Source organism: Pleurodeles waltl, chromosome 4_2, assembly GCF_031143425.1.
Source record: "Pleurodeles waltl isolate 20211129_DDA chromosome 4_2, aPleWal1.hap1.20221129, whole genome shotgun sequence".
In the NCBI taxonomy this organism is placed as follows: domain Eukaryota; kingdom Metazoa; phylum Chordata; class Amphibia; order Caudata; family Salamandridae; genus Pleurodeles; species Pleurodeles waltl.
Window position 1 is genome coordinate 557,867,794 of NC_090443.1, and position 20,895 is coordinate 557,888,688.

General features: G+C 40.3%; 1 protein-coding gene across 1 annotated transcript in view; it reads right to left on the reverse strand.

Annotated features, from left to right (window-relative positions):
- LOC138293098 (complement factor H-like) overlaps window positions 1–20,895 on the reverse strand; it is a 595,692-nt gene that overhangs the window by 212,574 nt on the left and 362,223 nt on the right. The window contains exon 17 of the mRNA XM_069232110.1: window positions 14,027–14,209. Coding sequence (XP_069088211.1) covers window positions 14,027–14,209 — 183 coding nt within the window. The remainder of the gene's footprint in view (window positions 1–14,026; window positions 14,210–20,895) is intronic.

Genomic DNA, 20,895 nt, shown 5'->3' on the forward strand with positions numbered 1-20,895 from the left:
TAATCCTAACGTGACACAGCGCTCAGTACACACTAGCCCTCACTTGGCGCAGATACTAATGCAGAGCAGTCCTAATTTACCTACTACATCGTCAGTACAAAATCAGATGCCACAGCCGAGTATTCCTAGGATTTAACCGGACGTGCCTATTGTAGACGCTGCAACCAATTTAATAGTGCCAACAGGACAGGTTTACCCGAAACCGTCATTGGTTCAGGCAGAGTCAAGTCCACTTCTACTGCCTCAAATGCAGCCTCAAACGCTTCCAAAATACACTCCTATAACAGGAACACAGACAGAAATGTCTGTATTGATGAGCCAGAACACGGGAGTGACGCAGGCTCAGAATGCAAATGTTAGCCCAAGTCCAGATGCTGTGTCTGTACCTGTCCCCATTGGTCCAGTCATACCATTGCTTGCTCAGGGAAACAACGGCACAAATGGACAGGGAATCCTGAGTCAGAGTCTAATAGGAAGAGGACTCAATGGGAATGCTAGAATAGTCCCTCCTGTGGGACAGACCTTCGATGGAACAGGGTCATTGTTAGATCTGAGTCCTTACAGAGCTTCCCCCAATACTGAAGCAGGGTCACACATCGGTCCCAACTTGAAGTGAATGACACACCAACCTCCAAATTTAACTGTACAACAGCCAAGTACTCAGCCCAACAACATCTCACTGCATGGTTTGACAGCTCAACAATAAACTGAATGGTTAGAGAAGCTGAATAGCTCTCATGATGCTTCTAGTGGAGGGAATAATCTAAACTATACTAGGCTTAAAATGGAAGCAGATTAACTCATTGAGAGAACTATGGGTGTAAATCGACTCGAGTCCTACACAGAAGCAGAATTGCGATACTTGTGCCTGAAAATTATAAAAGGAAGCAGGTGAGGTACATCAAAGGTTAGCAGACTTCACAGAGAAATAGAACATAGACATTGAGAAAAGTAATTATTTGAGGAGAAGTTACAGGTTAGAATTTGACACAAAGGATTTCAAACACGTGAGAACTGCAGGAATGAAACGCATCTTAGAGAATTACTTCAAAGCATCCAGACATGGAGAGCATTAGACAAATGGGAAGGCTGATGAGTGAAGAAACAAGATAAAAAGAAGAGGGATTCTGATATCACCCCTGAAAACATGCAGCAGGCTGAGGATCTGATAAAAAAAAATTCAGTGAGGGAAATTCCAGGAGGGAATTTTGTATATGTCCCCTGGAGCAGAAATGACATTTCTTCATTTGCAAATGACTACCCTAGGCTGAGGGAGAAGCCAGTAGAATGGTATCAGCAGACAGACAGAATTGTAAAACTTGCAAAGTGCCTGTGGGAGGATTTGAACACTCTCTTAGAGATAGTAGTTCCAGCAGACTTATGGATTAAATGCGAAAGGAGTGCAGATTGGCCAACAAGAGAGCCGCAGAGAGATTCAGCAACAGGTGCACCGTCCCCTGAAGTAATGAAAAATTACTACAAGGTAATTGAATTTTTTAATATGAGAATTTCCTCCAAGAACATTGATTGGCAGTGGATAGACAAGACAGCCCAGGAAGCAAAAGAGTCAATTCATGCATACTATGAGAGATGGTTGCAAGCGTTTAAGCATTACAGTGGTACCGAGACAATTGAGACGAAAGACATGATTCATTTTGTGTTCAGATTTGTTGAAGGATTGAGACCTGAAATTAGTCAGATGAATAAGTCATTTGATTTGCTGCCAGGCAAAGCCGACTGATGAGGTGTTGCAATGCGCGAAATACTGTAGTGACGAGACTGAATTGAAACCGAGAAAGTTGAAAGAGAAGGCGATGGTGATGCAGATCAAGGCTGCACTGACAGGGATTCAGGGAAATTTTCAGCCTCAGCAGCAGCAGCAAGGAAACATGCCATTTCATAGTCAAGGCGAAGGTACAGGCTGTGGAGGAATGGGAAGTGTGAATCGTGGTCCTGATTTGAAAACAGTGGTGGTACAGGGTGAAGCACAAGGAATGAGAAGAATGTTGCCATGTCACACTTGCGGGGGCCTCGGGCATTGGAAATGGGAGTGCCCGATGGTAAATCAGCGAAGTGTTGTTCAGCAAATGAGTGTTGTCAAATCTTTCCAGAACATGATAGGGCTGTAATTGAGAGGTCCAAATCCAAATTTTCAGAATAATGTGAATCTGATGCAAGGTTTTCAACCCATGCAACCCGTACAGCCATTATAGGTACAAGTACCCTAGATACAGCAGATGCAACCCCTGGTGCAAATGGTGCCTAGGCAACAAATACAAATACCTTAAGCCCCTATGGACCAGCAGCAGTTGATGCTTCCTCAGACGGTCACAGGCTAAAGACTTAACCAGAGTAATAATATTGTACACCAATTCCCCCTAAACAATGAGAATGGAATAATCGATGATGGGATAAGTAAGAGTTCAGATGAGAAAGAATGCGTGTTGGCTGCATCACTAGAGGTAGATCAGAGAGTCCCTATGTTAAAGGAAAAGTGAACGGTCACAAGGTCTCATTATTGGTCGAAAGTGGAGCTACACGCTCTACAGTGAGAACTGCAGAAGTTCCAGACCTTCCCCTTTTGGGGACAACAGTTCAGATTGTAGGAGTTGCAAACCAGTATTTAACAAACCCAATTACAGAACCAGTTCTGGTCAAAATTGGCAATTTTAGGGGATTACAAATGTATAGTCTGTGACTCAAGTCTGGTGTACCAACTGGGAAGGAATTTATTGTGCAAAACAAAATGCTCGATTACTTGCTCAAATTATGGTATTGAGATTCAGACAAACAGTGATGAAGAAGATGACCTGATACTTGATGCAAACAAGGATACCATCAATGAGGAATTTCCTCTAATCAGTTTCTTTCCAGTTTTCACCGTGAGAGATCGTCCTTCCGATTTACAGAAATCTGCTGTGTCGAAGGTATGGGATTTTTCAGGGAAAGACACTGGTTTGATAAAATGGGTTGAGCAAGTTAGAGTTGCAGTTAAGCCTAATGCAGTATTTCCCCAAATTCTGCCACATGACAAAGGAGGCAATCGAATGTGTGGCACTGATAATTGCAGAATTCCTAGACAAAGTAGTTTTGAAAGCAGTGCTGAGCAGCCCGTGTAATTCACCAATAATGGGACTGCATAAGCTATGTGGAAAAGTTTGAATTGTTCAAGATTTGAGAAAAATAAATGACATTGTGGTTAAATGCTGCCCAGTGGTGACAATTCCAGCTGTGATTATATTTCAAATCCCAAGCGGTGATGAATGGTTCACTGTAGTGGAACGGACACAAGCATTCTTTTCTGTGACTCTTCATGAGGATAGCAGATTTCTCTTCTGTTTCAAATTATTATTGGTGTAGGATCCCACAAGGGTTCTCAGAGTCACCATCCATTTTCAACCAGATCTTGAAAAAGAATTTAGAATCAATGACAATGCCTTACCAGTCGACATTGGTGCAGTACATTGACGATCTACTGATCGTGTCCAAAACGCGAGAAGGGTCCAAATATGACACAATTGCATTACTGAACTACTTGAGAGACAATGGTCATAAGGTGTCTCCAACCAAATTGCAATACTGTCAGAAAGAAGTAAAATATTTGGGTTGCTTGAATGAAAAGGAAATAAGAAAAATCTCCAGAGAGAGGGTCGCAACCATATTACATATGCCTGCCCCAACTACCCAGAAAGGTTTGAGGATTTTTGGGGGGAATTGTGAGCTACTGCCGCCAGTGGATCTAAAATTTTTCAGTCATTTCCAAGACCTTGCAGAAACTGACTCAAAAGGAAGTTTCAGATCCTCTAGTGCTAGATCAAGCCTGTGTGAAAGCATTTACAGAACTGAAAGAGAGCTTATGCCAAGCCCCAGCTTTGGGTATGTCTGATTATACGAAACCCTTTCTGTTGTTTTGTCATGAGCGTGATACATGTTCTTTGTCTGTTTTCACTCAAACACATGGCGGTGTAAATCGCCCAGTGGCCTATTTTTCAGCCACCTTGGACACTTTGCAGCAGCTTTACCAGGCTGTTTGCGGTCCGTTGCAGCAGTTGAACAGAGCATCGCTCAGAGTGAGAGCATTGTGATGGGACATACTCACTATCATGGTCCCGCATTCTATTGAAGTATTGCTCATGAGATCTAAAACGTAGTACTTGACCAGTGCGAGGCTGACTAGGTATGAGACCGCTATCCTAGGATCTCCCAGTGTGACAATTAAAAGATGTACAGTGCTTAACCCAGCAATTGTGCTTTCAATTAGAATATAGACATTGATAAAATGGATGATTCTGAACATGACTGTCTGGGAATAACTGAATTGTGCACAAACCCTAGACCCAATATTAGAGAATCTTGTCTGGAAGAGAATGACCAAATTATCTTTGTTGATTGTTCCTACCTGAAAGATAAAATGGGCACATTGAGAGAAAGATACATTGTATGTACAATTTCGGGCATTCTGGAAGCTTCATGGCTTCAAGGAGTGTTTTCTGCGCAAGTGGCAGAATTGGTGGCTCTTACTAGAGCATGCCATATTTCAACCCAACAAAGAGTTATCCTTTACACAGACAGTTAATGTGGATTCAGCAAAGTGCATGATTTTGGCCAATTGTGGTCACAGAGGGGTTCCCTGACCTCTTCTGGCTCACCAGTAAAAAATAGTGAGAGAATACATGAACTGTTACAAGTGATTCAGTTGCATGAAAAGATTGCTGTGATGAAATGCAGAGCACATCAGAGATCACAGGATTTCATGTCAATGGGAAATGGATATGATGATCAAGTCGCAAGGTTTTGCGCATTGAACGGAATATCATTCTAGGAAAAGTGGGAATTGTTACCTGAAAATGATGAAATCTATGCAAATTACGCAATAGATACAATGGAAGAGTTAAAAACCTTACAGGATAATGTGCCAAAAGACGAGCAAGAGGAATGGTTAAAAATAAATTGCATGCAAAGGGATGATGACGTTTGGATTTTGGGATAGGGAAAAGTGGTTTTGCCCAATAGCTTGTTAACCCAAATGGATAGATAGTAGCATGGTCAAGCACATGTGGGGAGGGATGCTATGGTCAGAGCCTTTAAACAGTACTGGTTGCCAAAGCAATTTTCCACAGGTGTGTGATTTGCCAACAGATGAACGTGTGAAAAGGAACAGTGGTTAATATGGGCCATATTGGAAAAGCTGGAGGAACATTCAGCAGAATGCAGATGGATTTCCTTGAGATGCCTGTGTGTGGTGGATTGAGATATGTGTTGGTGATTGTGTGCTTCTTAAGTCATTGGATTGAAGGTTATCCTACATGAAGAAATGACACTCTCACAGTAGCAAAGTTACTGCTTAGGGGGCTAATCCCAGGTTTTGATTTCCTGGTCTCTTTAGAATCAGATAGGGGAAGCCACTTCAACAATGAAGTGATCAAACTGCAATGTTCAGCCTTAAACATTGAGCAGAATCTGCACTGTAGTTACCGCCGAAGCCTTAGGACCCGTAAAACAGATGAATGGTATCTTGAAATCGAGAATGGCAAAAATGTGTGCATCCTCTCAAATGGCCTGATGCATTACCGATAGTTCTGATGTCAATCAGAAGCACGCCTGACAAGAAAACAGGACTGTCGCCACACAAAATTCTCATGGAAAGAGCCACGAGATTGCCAGCTGTCCCTGCAAATGCTCTTGTGAACATTACTGATGATATGGTATTGGACTACTGCAAAGGCCTGGCTGATGTGGTTTGCTCTTTCTCTCATCAGGTGAATGCTACCACACTGCAATTGTCTCAAGACCAAGGACACAACCTGAGAGCAGGTGACTGGGTTGTGATCCGAAAGCATGTGAGAAAGTCGTGTTTGGAGCCTTGGTGGAAAGGTCCTTACCAGGTGGCATTGATCACTGCCACAGCTGTGAAGTGTGCTGGACTTCCGAACTGGATCCACGCCAGCCACACTCAGAAAGTACCCAATCCTACAGAGCAAGAAGAAGAGTTGTTTAGATTACTAACAACATCCAAATGCACTCCAAAGCAAGAGAGAAGAGGAGGCGAACTGGAAACGGTGCCAGAGCACCCCACAGCCAACTCGCCCACTCCTGTGAGAGACGAAGTGGAAGGAGCACAGGAGAATGAAAGTGAACCAACCTCAAGTGAAACAATAGGGGACCCTGATCAGAGGAGGGGTTTCCCAGAAGCAGACGGTCTTGAAAGACAGACAGAACAAGCGACTGACCCCAGTGGGAAAGGAGTTGAGGCAGATCAAAGCCAAAAAGATTTGGTTCCTTCTGGACCGGTTGCGGGAACGTCAAAAGAAGATAACTCATGCCAATACTGTAAAGAGCACTGACAAGGTGACAAGTGGCCAGAATCACAGCCAAAAGAAAAGAAGATTATCCCTGTAACACCAATCCAGGAAGAAGTCGACACCACCAGAAAAGAAGATATGAGTGATGGTGAATTAAGTGGAGATCGAAAGCTGAAAAGAAAAAGAATCGCAAATCGAAGGTACTCAGGTCCTGATTGGGCATATGTAACTACCAAGGAATGGCAAGAATTTAGATATTTTCTTTTAATCGAGAATTCCAGGTCAATATTTTGGCATTTGAATAACGTTGATGAACTGAACTGTTGAGAACTGTATACTGAGAAAGTGCAAAGAAAAGAGACTGTTGAAATTAACTGGAAAAGACTTTGAAAACCTGAATTGACAAGCTACTATCTGATTTTGACAAGCTGCAAAACCGATCTTTGACAACCTTACCGATTTTGACAAAAGGCTCCTGAAAGTAAGACTGAAAGCTGTAAATAACTGCTGAAGAAGATTGAAGATTGTTTTTGATGTTTGCTGCATAGCTATATGATGTTTACTGTTTCTACTTTCTGATTCTTTACAGACCATGGGTAATAATAGCCAGCAGGTCAATAGAAATAGATGCTGCAAATACACGGGTATTGGTTTGGCAATTGTTTCGGTGATGGTGGGCTTGATATTGATTGTAGGAGTAACTGTTCTTGACAAAAATGAGCCCAACCATACCACAGCTATAGAGACAACTACTACACTCTCAGAAATAGATAGGTTTAAGCTAGATAAGAAATATCTTCACGTGGATAACACACAGGGATAACTTTCTTCTAATGTTTTCTATCACTTATTGCGTGAGTATGTTTATATGATGGATGCAAAAGAGTGTTATGTTTGTACACACATTCCGGCCTCAGTCGAGGAATGAGTAACCTTATGACATAAGTTGTAGTCTTTTACTAATAAGATTTTATAACCAGGGTACATTCAATATTTCTACTCTAACTACAATCTTGTGTTTTCTTTTGTCCCTATAATTAGGTACGTAAGTAGAATAGCTAAAGACAATGACATAGTATTAGTGAGAGGATTATCTGAACCTACATTAACCTTTGGAACTGCATTTGCACATCGTAATAACCTGACATGCTTACTCACACCTGTAGAAAATAGCTTTTTAGATCACACAGATGATAGAAGAAGGGCAATAAAGGCAAAGATAGAAAAGGGATTAGTTCCGTGAAAACCTGGAAATGACTATGCATTTACTGACATAACTAAACAAGGGAAATTAGCTTTAGCTGCACTACACTTAGGAAAGCTTTGTATATATAAGCCTAAATCTTCTGTAGATAGAATATTTGTGGGAACGAGTGAATGCAGACATGTGTTTTTGTTTCAGAGTAAATGGACATTTATGTTGAATGGTCAGGATCCGGCAGTGCCTGGAGTTTATTACATCTGTGGGACAAATGCATATTACTGTCTTCCTAGAGGATGGTATGGCACATGTTACTTAGGGATAGTTTTTCCGAAAATGTACCAACTTGAAGACTTGAGCAAATTACCTAAAATGACTGAATTACATCATAAAAGACAAAAGCGAGACTCAGTTTCTAGCATTGTTGGAGACATTTTTGGAGCAATAATTCCCTCAGTGGGAGTTGTTCTGACTTCTATTAAAATTCAGAAGTTGTCTACTATTGTGGATAACATGCTGATAGATTATTCAGAAGCCATTATACTAATGGATACAGAGATGGCTGCGGTAAGTGCTAGGACTCTTCAGAACCGTCTTGCATTAGACATCCTTTTAGCAAAGGAGGGTGGAGTTTGTAAACTGCTTAGTCCGCAACATTGCTGTTCATATATACCAGATAACAGCAAAGCAATTAGATTCCTTATTAACAATCTAACCAAAGATAAAGCTGATTTGAAAGAACTAACTGAACCTACTGTCTGGGAAAATGTTGGCAAAGAAATTGCTTCTGTGGGAAATTGGCTTGGCAACCTGGGAAAAGGAATCTTAATGAAGATAATACAAGGGATTTTGATTAGTATAATTTGTTTGATTGGAGTATGGGGAATATGTAAATTGTATAATGTGATTAAAACGAAAAGATTGAAAAAGAATCAGAGGAGGGAGGAAATTAGAATGGAAAAATTATTTAGGGAAAATTAAACGGGAAAAAGAATAAATTAAAACATGCAAGAAACAACATTTTGAAAGAAAATTGTATGACAAAATAAATACATTTATTTAAAATGAAAGTGTGATGACATATTTAGTCATCAGAGGAGGGATTGTGAGTGCTGAAATTAACATTAATAATTATTTCATGTATTCCTGTATTTGATTTAACATAAAAAATGTATTAACATAGAAAATAACGTGTGACTGGAAATGTGCCTACTTCATTGGCCATCATCATATACGAAGTTATTAATTAATAGTGTATTAACATATACTAAGAGTTTATATATATATATATATATATGAAATTGCAGTAATCTGTCATACTTACAGCTAAACTTTAGGAATTTTATATATGCTAACTAAAAGGCCTCAAGTTAGCGAGGCCCATGCTAAAACGGGATGTCTGCCAAATACTGAAAAATGCAACGTTAGTAAAATTATCTCATGTCCACTGTATAACAAATCCTTTGTCTGAGTCTTAAACTTGTCCAAAACCTGTATTAACAAACTGTATTTCTTCAGAGGAAATGTGCATGAACTTGAATGTTTCTACATCACTGTAACTGTTGACACGAAGCTTATGGGAAAGCAATGCTCTCATGAACTAACAATGGGCCTACTGAAAGAGGACGGAAGGATCTACAAATTGATTCTTATAGTAACGACTGATGTACACAAATGGAGAAGAACCAATCATCGACTTGTGAAAGACAGTATATCTCTGATTTGGAATAAATTTATTATTGGACAACCGTTTCTCACAAGATGCTTCTGTCCAATGGCAATGTGGGACAACGTTGGCTTAACCGTACTGTTCTTGGAGTTCCCATGCTCATTCCTTTGACACCTTTTATGAGACTCATCTGTCACTTTGATACTTGCCAGCCTGTCTACTGACTTCTGGTATTTTGTTATTTTTTAGTTTATTCCTTATGCTCCGTGCAATGATGCTGGTGCTTACTTTAGCGCTCAATGCTCAGAGCCTGTAGCACTTTGCTGCCTGCCTTAGAAATTATCTTGATGGTTTGGAGACCTTAGAGCCTCGATTCTGAACCATCCCCACCCTTTCCCTATCCTTTCTGTCCTGATGCTGATGTCCCCCTGATGAAGACAACGCCGCTTGCTCATCCTTAAGGACAGGTATATGCTGAGAGAGGTATTGCTGATTTGTATTTTGTTTTCTAGGTATCAACTGCAACTGCTGCTTTTGATAGAGCCATAGCTAGATGTTTTCCAAATTTGTATTACTAAAACTTTTGCGTGCAGCCCAACATGCTAATGTTAATCTGGAGTTAGTGAGGAGTTTTCTCTATTCATCTGTTTAGACAAACAACTGACAACATTCAATTGCTGATCAAATGTATGTTATTTCCATTGCGCAATTACTATTGCTATTGATTTGTACTGTCGCTATTGAGAGTCTTGTAATTAATGCTTTGGTTAAGTTGAGATTCTTCAGACGTTTCGGTCAACCAGTGTTGTTTCTGTATCTTTATCATGTGGTTTTGAGACTAATTTATGTGATCTTAGCATTGTTAATCCAGGGAAATAAATATTCTAATTGATAATAAAAGGCGTGGTTATTTGTGACTAAATAGGTTATGGTGTGTACAATTACTGACTCTAAGAATTGAATTGTTTATTTGGTGATATTCATGTGATGTACAGAGTTAATGGTGTGAACATCTTAAACAAGTCAAAAGGTCCATCGGCCTAAGGACGCAACCCCTTACTAATTAACATAACTAAACAGATAAAGTAAGATGCGCTCACACATGTGACAAATCTTGGTTAAAGGGTCCTATGTCATCCAGAAAGTAATGGACCCCAGTTGTAACAACTGGAATCTTTTACCACTAGTGTCTTGGTGTCCCACGTAATCCTTATCCTTTGCAGCACATAATTATTGGGTTAGATAGGCAGACCAGTCCAAGACCTCCTCAGGGGAGATGCTATGGACTAGAAACTCAGAACTCAGCAATGCAACAAACAATGCTTATTAAATCACTGTTTAATCAGTTCTTAGCTTTTTATTTTAAAAAGTAAAAGTGATTTTGTACTCAACACTAAATACTACAAATGATTAGAAATCTACATGGGCTGTCAAATGGAAATGTCTTTGAGGATAGACTCCACACAGCCTCACAAACTTTCCTTTCAGCCAGTATCTGAGGAATAGGCCCTCCTCAAGAGTTTAAACAGAAAACTACAGACAAGCTGCATATAATGACAAAGACAGAGGAATTTCTCTGGCACTGTTGGTCTTTGTGAAATGAGCTTTTATTTGAGTAGCCAGACCCTAGTGTTCTTCTGGTCCTTGGTCTCTCAGCAGAAGCATTCCATGGCCCTCAAGGTGGATTACACATCCTCATTAATTCCCCAAACCCCACAGCCTCCTTGCCTCTTACAGGGTACCTCTGTGTTCATTATGCATCAGGGGAGATCTCCCCAGAATGAGCCACAGGAGTCCCTTGAAATCTGCTCAAGTGGGGTCCTCAGCAAATCCACCTTCTCTTGCCCTCCAGAGTTAGTTGGGAGGCCAATAACACTATCCCTAGAGAAAGAGTCCATTACATTCCATGGAACCAAGTCCAGAGTATCCCTCCACTCCAGAGTGCGGTCCATCTAGTCAGTGGATCAATTGCCTTTACTTTTTCACGTACATAACTATTATGGGACAACGATGTAACCCTGGGAACATGGGCTAGTAAATACAAGAACAAACAAGACAACAGTTCCTTTCGGGAGAGGATTACATCCTAAATCCCCTAGGCCAAATGTTATATTTAGGAAACAACCAGTTGGAACCAAACAGTTGATTTTATACATTACCTCAAATCACATAACAGGTGCTCTAAGAACGACACAGTGATAGTGAATAGTGACATCAGTGAAAATGTTGCGTATTGGTGATTTACTAAATATATACAATGTTTCAACCCTACGGGGAACAATTTGTCAGGGTCATCATCAGGACTACAAGGTAACGGTAGCCACCAGTATAGCGGGAAAAATCACCCAATGGACAAGAATAGATCAGGACATTATTGCAGAGTCACTCATGGAATAATGGCCAGATGTCACCCAAAGGCTGAGATCAACACCTTCCCAAGATATGTGCAGAAAGACTTTTATTATTTTGGACTTGTGCTGTGACTGCTATGAGCTGCAATGTGTCACGTTCTGCCCTTCTCTTACCACCCTTGTTGGCTGGAACTGGGGTGTGACTTTGGGTCTTGCACATTCTGGTCTGGCCGAGTTAGGGGCGACTCTTTCTGGTAGCCACAGTGCTGCTGACAAGGTAGATGCCAAGGCAGTCCATGACCTCCAGAAGGAGTCTCAGAGGAAAAACCCAAAGGAAAAAAAACTCTTACACAGGTACTCCAAGAAGCAGGATAGAGAGAGCGTCAGGATACCAGGACTTCAAGGACTGAAACAACAGGAAGCTGGTAGAGAAACAAGCAGGAAATACTCCACAGGAATGGCAAGCAGGAGCGAGGACCACCAACAGGAAGTGTTGCAATGCAAGGAAGAAAAGAACCCAAGCTCATTATATACTGATCAACAGGAAGTGAGAAACAGGAAAAAAGAAAAATGCCATCTTGGATTGGGAACCTACCATAGAGAAAACTGGGAAGGACACCCTTTAGAAAGAGGAAAGAGAAAAGATATCAGTGCATGCTGGGAGGTGAACAGCATTCTGGGAAGAAGAAATATGTCCCCAATTTCCAGAAGGAAAATGAAGAAAAAGAAGGCAAGAACAAGGCCCCAAGAACTCCAAAGAAAATGTGTTGACTGCAGCGAGGTCAGCAGTTCGATCCCGGGCCGCCCAAACTCACCACAGGCCAAAAGGGGAACACCGTAGCCTAATGAGTGGCTTGCGATGGATCCGATGGCCCAAGAAGCAGACTGCGGACCTTACAGCGGGTCGAGAAAGAAATGGCGCAGGTTTACAGACCACCCGTGGTGTAACACAAAGCCATCTTAACAGCACATGTGCAGTCCTTTAAATAGAAATCCCTGCCGTACATAGCATGTACACAGAGGAAGAAATATCAGGTAACTTAAGTGAGCCAAGATTTGCAGAAGAGCTATAAGAAAGGTGCCCTAAAACAACAATCCACCCACATGTATGAGATGAATTACAGGGTAACAGTTAACGAAGTTTAGTTCGGAAAACGTTCAGAGCTACAGTAAAAATAATGTAAGATGTAAATCAATGGGGGGCAGAGCAGATTCCTATCCCACTTCCTTCCTTGACCAGGCTACACCCACTCAAAAGGGCCTATAGTCCAAAGGAGGTGTTTTAACTGTCAGTTAGCTACAAGACTAATTAATATGGCCCAGCAGGGTAACGCAAACCTTGAATCTCGTTAGGGCTGCATCAGTAAAATATTGTAAAACTCAAAAAGTATCAAGAAGCAAAAATAGGGACAAATATTTTATTTGTACTTGGGACCCTTTTAAACCCTGGAATGGTCAGGTTAATAATGTTTCTATGTTGAGCCAATCCAAAATTATATTTTGTGCAGTTTTCAACCAAAGTGTAAATTTAGTAAAGAACTACAGGCTTACACTTTAATCTAAACAATTCAACATGTCTTTTTGGATGCTTAACTAAATTATAAGACCTGTAAATGCCTACTTCCATCAACGATACGTGTAAGTCAATCCAAAATCCACATGTAGGTTGTATATATGGGAAATAACCATGATAATCTATTTCATCTACTCTGAGAAAGCCTTACTGTCTTCTACTCCTGAGGGTAATTTTTATTACATGGCAGTGAGCTCATGTAATCATGAATTGTGTGTTGCCTATGTGCTTGCCTCTGTGTGATTATTTGCACTTAGTGGTCAGATTTGAGCAGAACATCTCATGTAGAGAGACATTTTCTGCTCGAGCCAGACTCTTCCTGCTATTTTGAGTAACGCTTTTGTGCGAAGTCTTATTTTCCATAGAAAATATATGATAACAGACCAAAACATTTTCCACATGGTGAGTAATTTAATCTAATCTTCCCAAACGTTTCGGGAGGGATCAGATTACTTAGATTACACACAAGCCTACTGTTTACCTAAGACCACCACTGACACATTAAAAAACTTCTTTACTCTCCATGAATGGATTCTCATTCTATCTGCAAAGCACAGTTCCATGTGTCGGCCAAAACGGACATAAATGTACTTTAGAATTCCAAAGCATTTTCACAGATGCTGTTATCTTTCAGTTCTGCAATCAAATTATTTAACACTAATGAAAAAACATAAATGCCTACATTATTCAAAATCAATGACACTGGTTGATTCAAAATATTTGGTCCAGTTCACAAAAAGTTTGGAATGAGTAGGTATGGCTTAATTTTGTAGTGCTGATTCTGACAGTTAGGCAGGAATCCTCCTGGCCTAAACCTGACTCACTTCTTGAATTCAGGAATAAGGCAGAAGTACTATAAGAGTAAGTCACAACAAAATATTTGTGAAACCTGTCCATTATGTTAGTATCCTGAAGTATTTCTGTACTTACGTATGCATTGTGGTACATCTCCTGACCATCTCCCTTCAAAGCAAGTCAGCATTCTTGTTCCTTCCAAAACATGATTCTTGTCGCATATATATTCAATAGATGAATCTAGAATATATTCATTTTTCACATCACCAACAACTTTACCATGGGGAACCAATGGTGGTCTAGGACAGACAGGAGGAGCTGCATAAAAATAAAGACAAGTGTAATGTACTAACATGAAACAGGATTTACAAAAGCAAATTCAAGACAAAAATAAATAACTACATTATATTTCCAGTTCTAAATCCATCTCTTTGAAAGTTAAAAAAATCCACATCCTAGCATGCAAAGGGAACTGATATGCAATGTTCTGAAATAAACTGTATCCCTGAGAATTCCCTGTAGTGATACAATTATGGGTTGTGATTGGGCCTTTCTGGTCCCATGCAATATTCCCCGGTAAAGAGCAATCCTGGAATAATTTAGAGTTTATTTATAGATGATCAAATAAAAAGGTATGTATGAATGGAGTAAGGTTTGGTCAAAGCAGGAGATTCACAGGGAAGCAATGTAGGTCGACTTAAAATATTACCACAATGATATGATGTTTATTCCAACGCCACAACCATAGAACATCACACCAATATCCATACTTATGTTTATCTTCAGGTAGGGCGACTCGCAGGTGAGCAGCCTTTCCTTTAGCAACATTAGATGTTATCTATAGCATGACTGGAATAGGATCATTGTGTGAATAATTATAAACAAAGCTGACAAATCCATCACATTGAATTTGTAATTTAACATGGCATTCACTGTGTTGTCAAATCCAGTCTGACAAATGCCTTTCTTTGAAATTGTTTTTGTACAATTGTGCCACCTACTTTCGCTTTTTGCCTGTGCTCTGACATTTCCTCATCAGATCTCAACCGCTAGCTCTTTCTCCTACTCTTCCTTTTCACTTTCTAGGTCTGGAAAAGAGACTGTTTTAGCTTCTTAACAGCCTTATGTAATCAGAAAAAAACATGAATACAAAATACATAGATATATACGAGGAGGAATTTAGGTTATCCTTCTTTATCCATTGATCTGTTCACCTCCCATTCATATTTTAATTACAGGCACCACAGCATGTGGCAATGGGACAGCCCACGTAAGCCCCTGGCTCACTTAATCTGTGAGTGACAGCAGTTTTGCTGCATTACAGGTGCACCTTAGCCTATAAAAAAGTACACTTGAATGCAGGGCAGTTTGACCAATACTTTATATTACCTATCCACTGTTTCATTCTTTATCCTTGTTTTTTTATTTTTTGTCCTGTTTTGTGTAAACTATATTTTAAAGTTACAGTGTATCAAAATCAATAGTTTATTTTCTTTGCACCAATAAGAATAATTTTCCTGCAAGGTGCAATGAAACAAAAAAATTGTGTGTATACCTTTTCTAATTATACCTGCCTAATAGGCAGCATCTATACAGTTCTTTTAAAATGATATATGATGGCTAATTTTATATTTTAGTTTACATTTTCTCTTAGAAGCATATGAATGCCACATTGAGGAGGCTGCATGTTTTTTCTCTCCCATTTTCTTCTGTGGCATACGCTTCCAATAAAACAATTATAACAATTGCACTAGTTTGCCAAGCAACTAGACCCAGTAGAGGGAGAGCAACTGGGGGGCTCTCCACCTGGATCTTAACAATTTTGGACTACATGGCATCAAAAGTTTCATCATGTATGACCCCACTATGTAAGAGTAAGAGTAAGAGTGACCAATGTTGACAAGAAAACACATTCTGTAATGGACGTTTTAAATGTTTGCTTGAAACCAAATCAGTATGGCAGATCTGTGACCAACTAGCAGTATTGCAGGAAGCCATTTATGGAAGGAAGGCAATGTGAATCCCAGTTCAAAGTATTGTCTGGTAGTTTGTGGAGACTTCAATATCTATCAGCCCGATTGCACATGGAACGAAGCAGCAGGTGAAGAAGGTGGCAACCTTTGGTATCCACTGCCAAATTTGGTAGCGCTAGTCCACTCAGTAGACATTGAAAAGGGAGATATTTTGCTAACTTCCTCTCCAATTTTAAGTTAAGCTTCTTAAATGGTCTTTTCATCTCGGACAGTCATGTGGATCCTACACTCCAAAGCAATAAAAGAAGAAGCCTAATTGAGTATGTCCTATCTCCAAATGAACTATGGGAAGTGGTGATAAACATGCAAGTAGTCCAGCGGCCTGTGATCGACCACAGCCCTCGCGTTTTATATGCAGAATTATGACCAGACTTTAAAGTACTACGTGCTTTACCATGAGTATTGTCCCAGATAACAGAAAGAGAGTGATAAAATGGAATATGGATACCTGACTAGTAGATACGAATATGTTGATGGTGTCCCTAGAACAATATTTGTTTAACATCCAAGCTGCCAAGAACTATGATCATAATGCGGTTTTAGTAAACTCTGCTTTCTTATCAACTAAGCTTACATGCTTCTGGTCTGCTCTGAGGGTGGTCAGGCATAAAGGTGGATTAAATAATGCCACTGGGTGGTTTGACAAGGAGAGCAGAACTGCCATGTCAGACGTCCACAAAACATAACGGAACCCGCACTGCTCACCACCAAATGATTTAGCATTTAAGATTGAAAGGGGCAAATACAAAGCCCTGTTCAGGAAGAATAAATCAAACTACCAGCAGGGAGTGTGGAATGATCTTATTAAGGCAGCAGAAGGGAAAAACAATAGATCAAATTGCCAGAGTATGCAGGGATGGCCCAAATAGCCCTGACCATCTTATTTGCTCGCAGACCTGGGTGGACTACTACAAGGCAGTACAGCATAACAGTAACTGACACACCCGGAAGGGCTTGCTAACCTTAAACTAACTGAAGAGCTAAACATTCTACTGCTGGTAATAGAAAGAGCTATTCTGGAGCAAATGGCCAATCCACATTTCAGTGGATCTGTTTCGCTCTGATCCTAGGTCTGAAGGGACGGTCAAAGGTCCTGTCTAAGATATTCTATGCAGCTCGCGGGGGGAAATTATATTACCTCCTCATGGCAAACTGCCATTATAGTGCCCTTCAACAAAAAAGAAAATAAGCTGCCACCCAGCAACTTTAGGCCTATCTCATTATTGAACATCTCTGAGAAAATGTTCAGTTATGTTCTTCTTAATAGGCTGAAAGCCGGGGTGGACGAAAATAATGTACTTATCGATATGCAGGCTGGATTCCCTAAGTGCATCAGCACCATTGATCAAGAGGTCAAATTATATATAAGGTGTATTAGACATTAAAAAGTGCTCAAATCCTCCTTATATTTATCATGTATAGACGTAAAATCAGCATTTGATTTGGTCAACAGGTATAAACTATGGCAATCACTGGATAAAATGGGGGTGGAAAATGTATCCTCCAAGCTCTTAAAATCCTGCATACGGAAAGGAGCACCTGTGTCTGCTATGGAAACACTGGGTAATTTGCCCTCTACTTTCAAATTCGTTATGGTTTACAGCAGAGTTGTGTACGTGCCCTGTTACAGTTCTCCCTCTTTTTGAACACTGAAGAAATTCGACCCAGAGGAAACCGGGGCGTTTCGAAGTTGGGCAACAAAAATACTGTATAGTCATTCTTATTTTTGTGAATGACACAGTATTACTGACACGTACACAGAATGAAATGCGTAAATCTATTGAAAATGTTGAGAGCTTTTGCAGCCATAAGGGTCTATGCATCAATGCACAAAAACAGAAGTAATGCCAATTTCACTGCCCCCACGCTAAGAATACCTGCAAGGATAGCTGGACAGGTGGTCAAAACTGCTACGAGCTATGATTATTTGGGGATCCTTTTTAATAACGCACTGAATTGGCGTGATTACATTAAAAAGGCAATCAATACTTTACAGCGCTAGCAAACGCCATCACGCTGTACTAGTATAAAATCGGCTGCTACTCCCTGAGTATTATCTTACAAGTATACAGTCAAAAAGTGGCAGCAGCAGCAGTTTATGCTGCAGAGATCTGGGGATACAGTGGAGTTGGCTTTGATGCTTTCATCCAACATTGTGCCCTAGCACAGGGATTGTATTGGCTACATTTTATTCGTAACTGTCATAGTGTGTTATATCTTGAAGAAGTTCTGAAAGTATCCACCCAGGCAATTTCCAACAGAACCCCCGGCCAATCCATGTTAAAGACTGCTTGAACGAGCTGAGCCTTTGTCATCTCTGGTACAACCCAGCTTTTATCGATCGCGCTACAGCCGATTTGGTCAAAGTCGCCTTTAGGAGCCGGAAACTGTAGTCCCATGTTGGACTGGCACGCTCCTCAAACCTGACTGTTAATATTTTGCAAGTTAAACAGACACTGGGCACAGAAAATATGCAAATAAATCTGCACATCATATACAACGACATTTGTATTTAGAATTCCGCATAGGCACTTTGTTATAGCTGGCCAAAATGCTGCTAACCAATTTAAGTCCGATCACTGTGAATAAAGGTTTGGAGAATGTCGGAATACATTAACACATTTTTTGCTGTTTTGCACAAAAACTAAGCACCTACGTTTTAAATAGCTTGTACCACTGTTCAAGCAGTTCTCGATTGTAACTTTGACCACGGCACGCGCACTTTGTTTTAGAACGGATAATCCGGTGATTATATGTCCCAGAGATGCATATCCTGGATGGCTAGATTCTTACAAGAATACAGTCGAATGGTCTGCCCCACGTTAACGACTTACCATGTTGGTATTTTTGCATAACTGTCATTGATATTTATCTGGTACAATAAAGCACTGTTAACATAAGTGCATATGAGTGTGCACTTATTGTAGGATAATCAATCTTCTAACTAATCCTATCTTCCGCTGTAGTTTAAAGCCTATTACGGCTCAGAATTTGCAATGCGAAAAGAAACTATTGACAGTAGTGATTTTTAATGAATTAAAAGGCTTCCATTTGTTTTAAGGATCTTTTTAATGGTCACATATTTATCACTGTATCGTTAATAGTGTTATTTTATAGCATTTAGGCGCTAACAATAAAGATAATAATGAACAATCACAATACACACAACTATATACTGGGCATAAATATACATTCAGGTACATATATAGAAAGGAGGTTTTGGATATATCCCTTTTTAGGCATTGGTTACTGTGGATCAGCTAGTCGGGCCTAAATGTCTAAGAATTCAAGACAAGAAGTTCTGCACCTTGACATGAACAACAAATATTGGCAACACAGACATTGGTATAGTTTGGGGTGATTGATAAACCGCTATTAGGAGCTTATTCATTCTGTTAATAAAGCTCAAACAAATAAATAAAACTGAAACCTGTGAAGTCTTTTTGATTGTTACGGTAGGATCATGTTGGAGCCCTCCTATAACATGATTTATCTTCTGACAACTTAATACTCATTAAAAATAAAAATAGTAAGGCACACATTTTACCATCAGCAGAGTTACAAGCGTGAGTCTAATGTAGTTGCTGCAGGTCTACTGCTATAGTATATGAATGCAGTTAGGAATTAGCAGCACTCAGAGTGATTGTAATGGAAACGCAAGTATACCCCACCCAAAAAAGCAAAAAATAATGGCAGTCAAACTGCCACACGCACCATGAAGCTCGCAAGATTTAGTAAAAGTGTGACTATGACAGAGTCCACTGTGGACTTTATGAACAATTGTGGAAAGTGTTCCCATAGAGAAGACTGAGTAAGTCCTTTATTCAATAATGCCCTTGAGGTAGCCTTGACCAAAATCTTTGTGCCAATTCCTATGGTCCTCAAAAACAGACATCTCATTGAAAAACTTAGCTGATCAGGGGGCTATAAAGGCGACCAACAAGGCCATAAGCCCCATTGATCCATCACAAGTGTAATAAAACACCACATGTTGTAACATCTGTGCAGGGACAAATGTTGCACTAGAGAGTGGATGCCAGGATATAATGCACACTCAGGTCCTACCAACTTTGACTCTACAAATTGGTTCTCCAACTGCAAGCACTACTCTGGTAGTGGACTAACAGAGAAATGTGCACCACATAGTAGACATAAGCCAATGTAGGAGAAAGAGTAGGTCAGCATAAGCAGAGCCTGGACCTGAGAGTGACTAATAAGGTCGTTTACCTGCCACCTGAAGTCACACCGTTGGTAACAGTCCTTAAACATATCCCTACCTTGAACCCATATCAGTTTGAGGATGATAACCAGCTGAAAAACAAGGCAAAACATTGGCTGACAAAATCATAAGGGTTGTACAGCTTTAAAATTCTATTCAACAATATAATCAATGTGCAGTGAGTTCATTGGGTAGTGTCCAGTCCAAAAGGAGAGCTGGACGATTGTATAATTATCAATTTTAGGAGCAAACATGTTGTTCACACTCTGCTGAAAAGGCTGACTTTAGCTCATCTGTCTAATAGACGCATTATGGCAGTACCACTGGGCTATTTCTACAAACCTACTGGTATAAGCACACTCCAAGTCTCTACTTGTGAGGCACCTGCCTATAGTCCTTTCTCAATTCCAATGTATAGTAGGTTCATGCCCTTGAACAAGTTGATTGACTGATGAATAGAGAGCTATTACTGGCGTATACTCTGGGGGCGAATGAGTGTCTGGACAAGATTCCCTTAAGCTCCTGCTCCAGCCCCAGAGAGACGATAGAGTCCCTGGTCAAGGTGATGCAAAGTCCAGTTTCCCCAGTGGCTGAACAGATGCAGATGAGCATTTACAAAACTACCTCTGTCATGGGTGCCAACCCTAGTCCAGTTTCGGATTCTGCAGAACAATTCACGGAACCTAAATATGATTTTAATATATGTTTTGGAAAGTAGCTGGCCCCTCTAGAAAGGTAAGGAAAGTTGAATG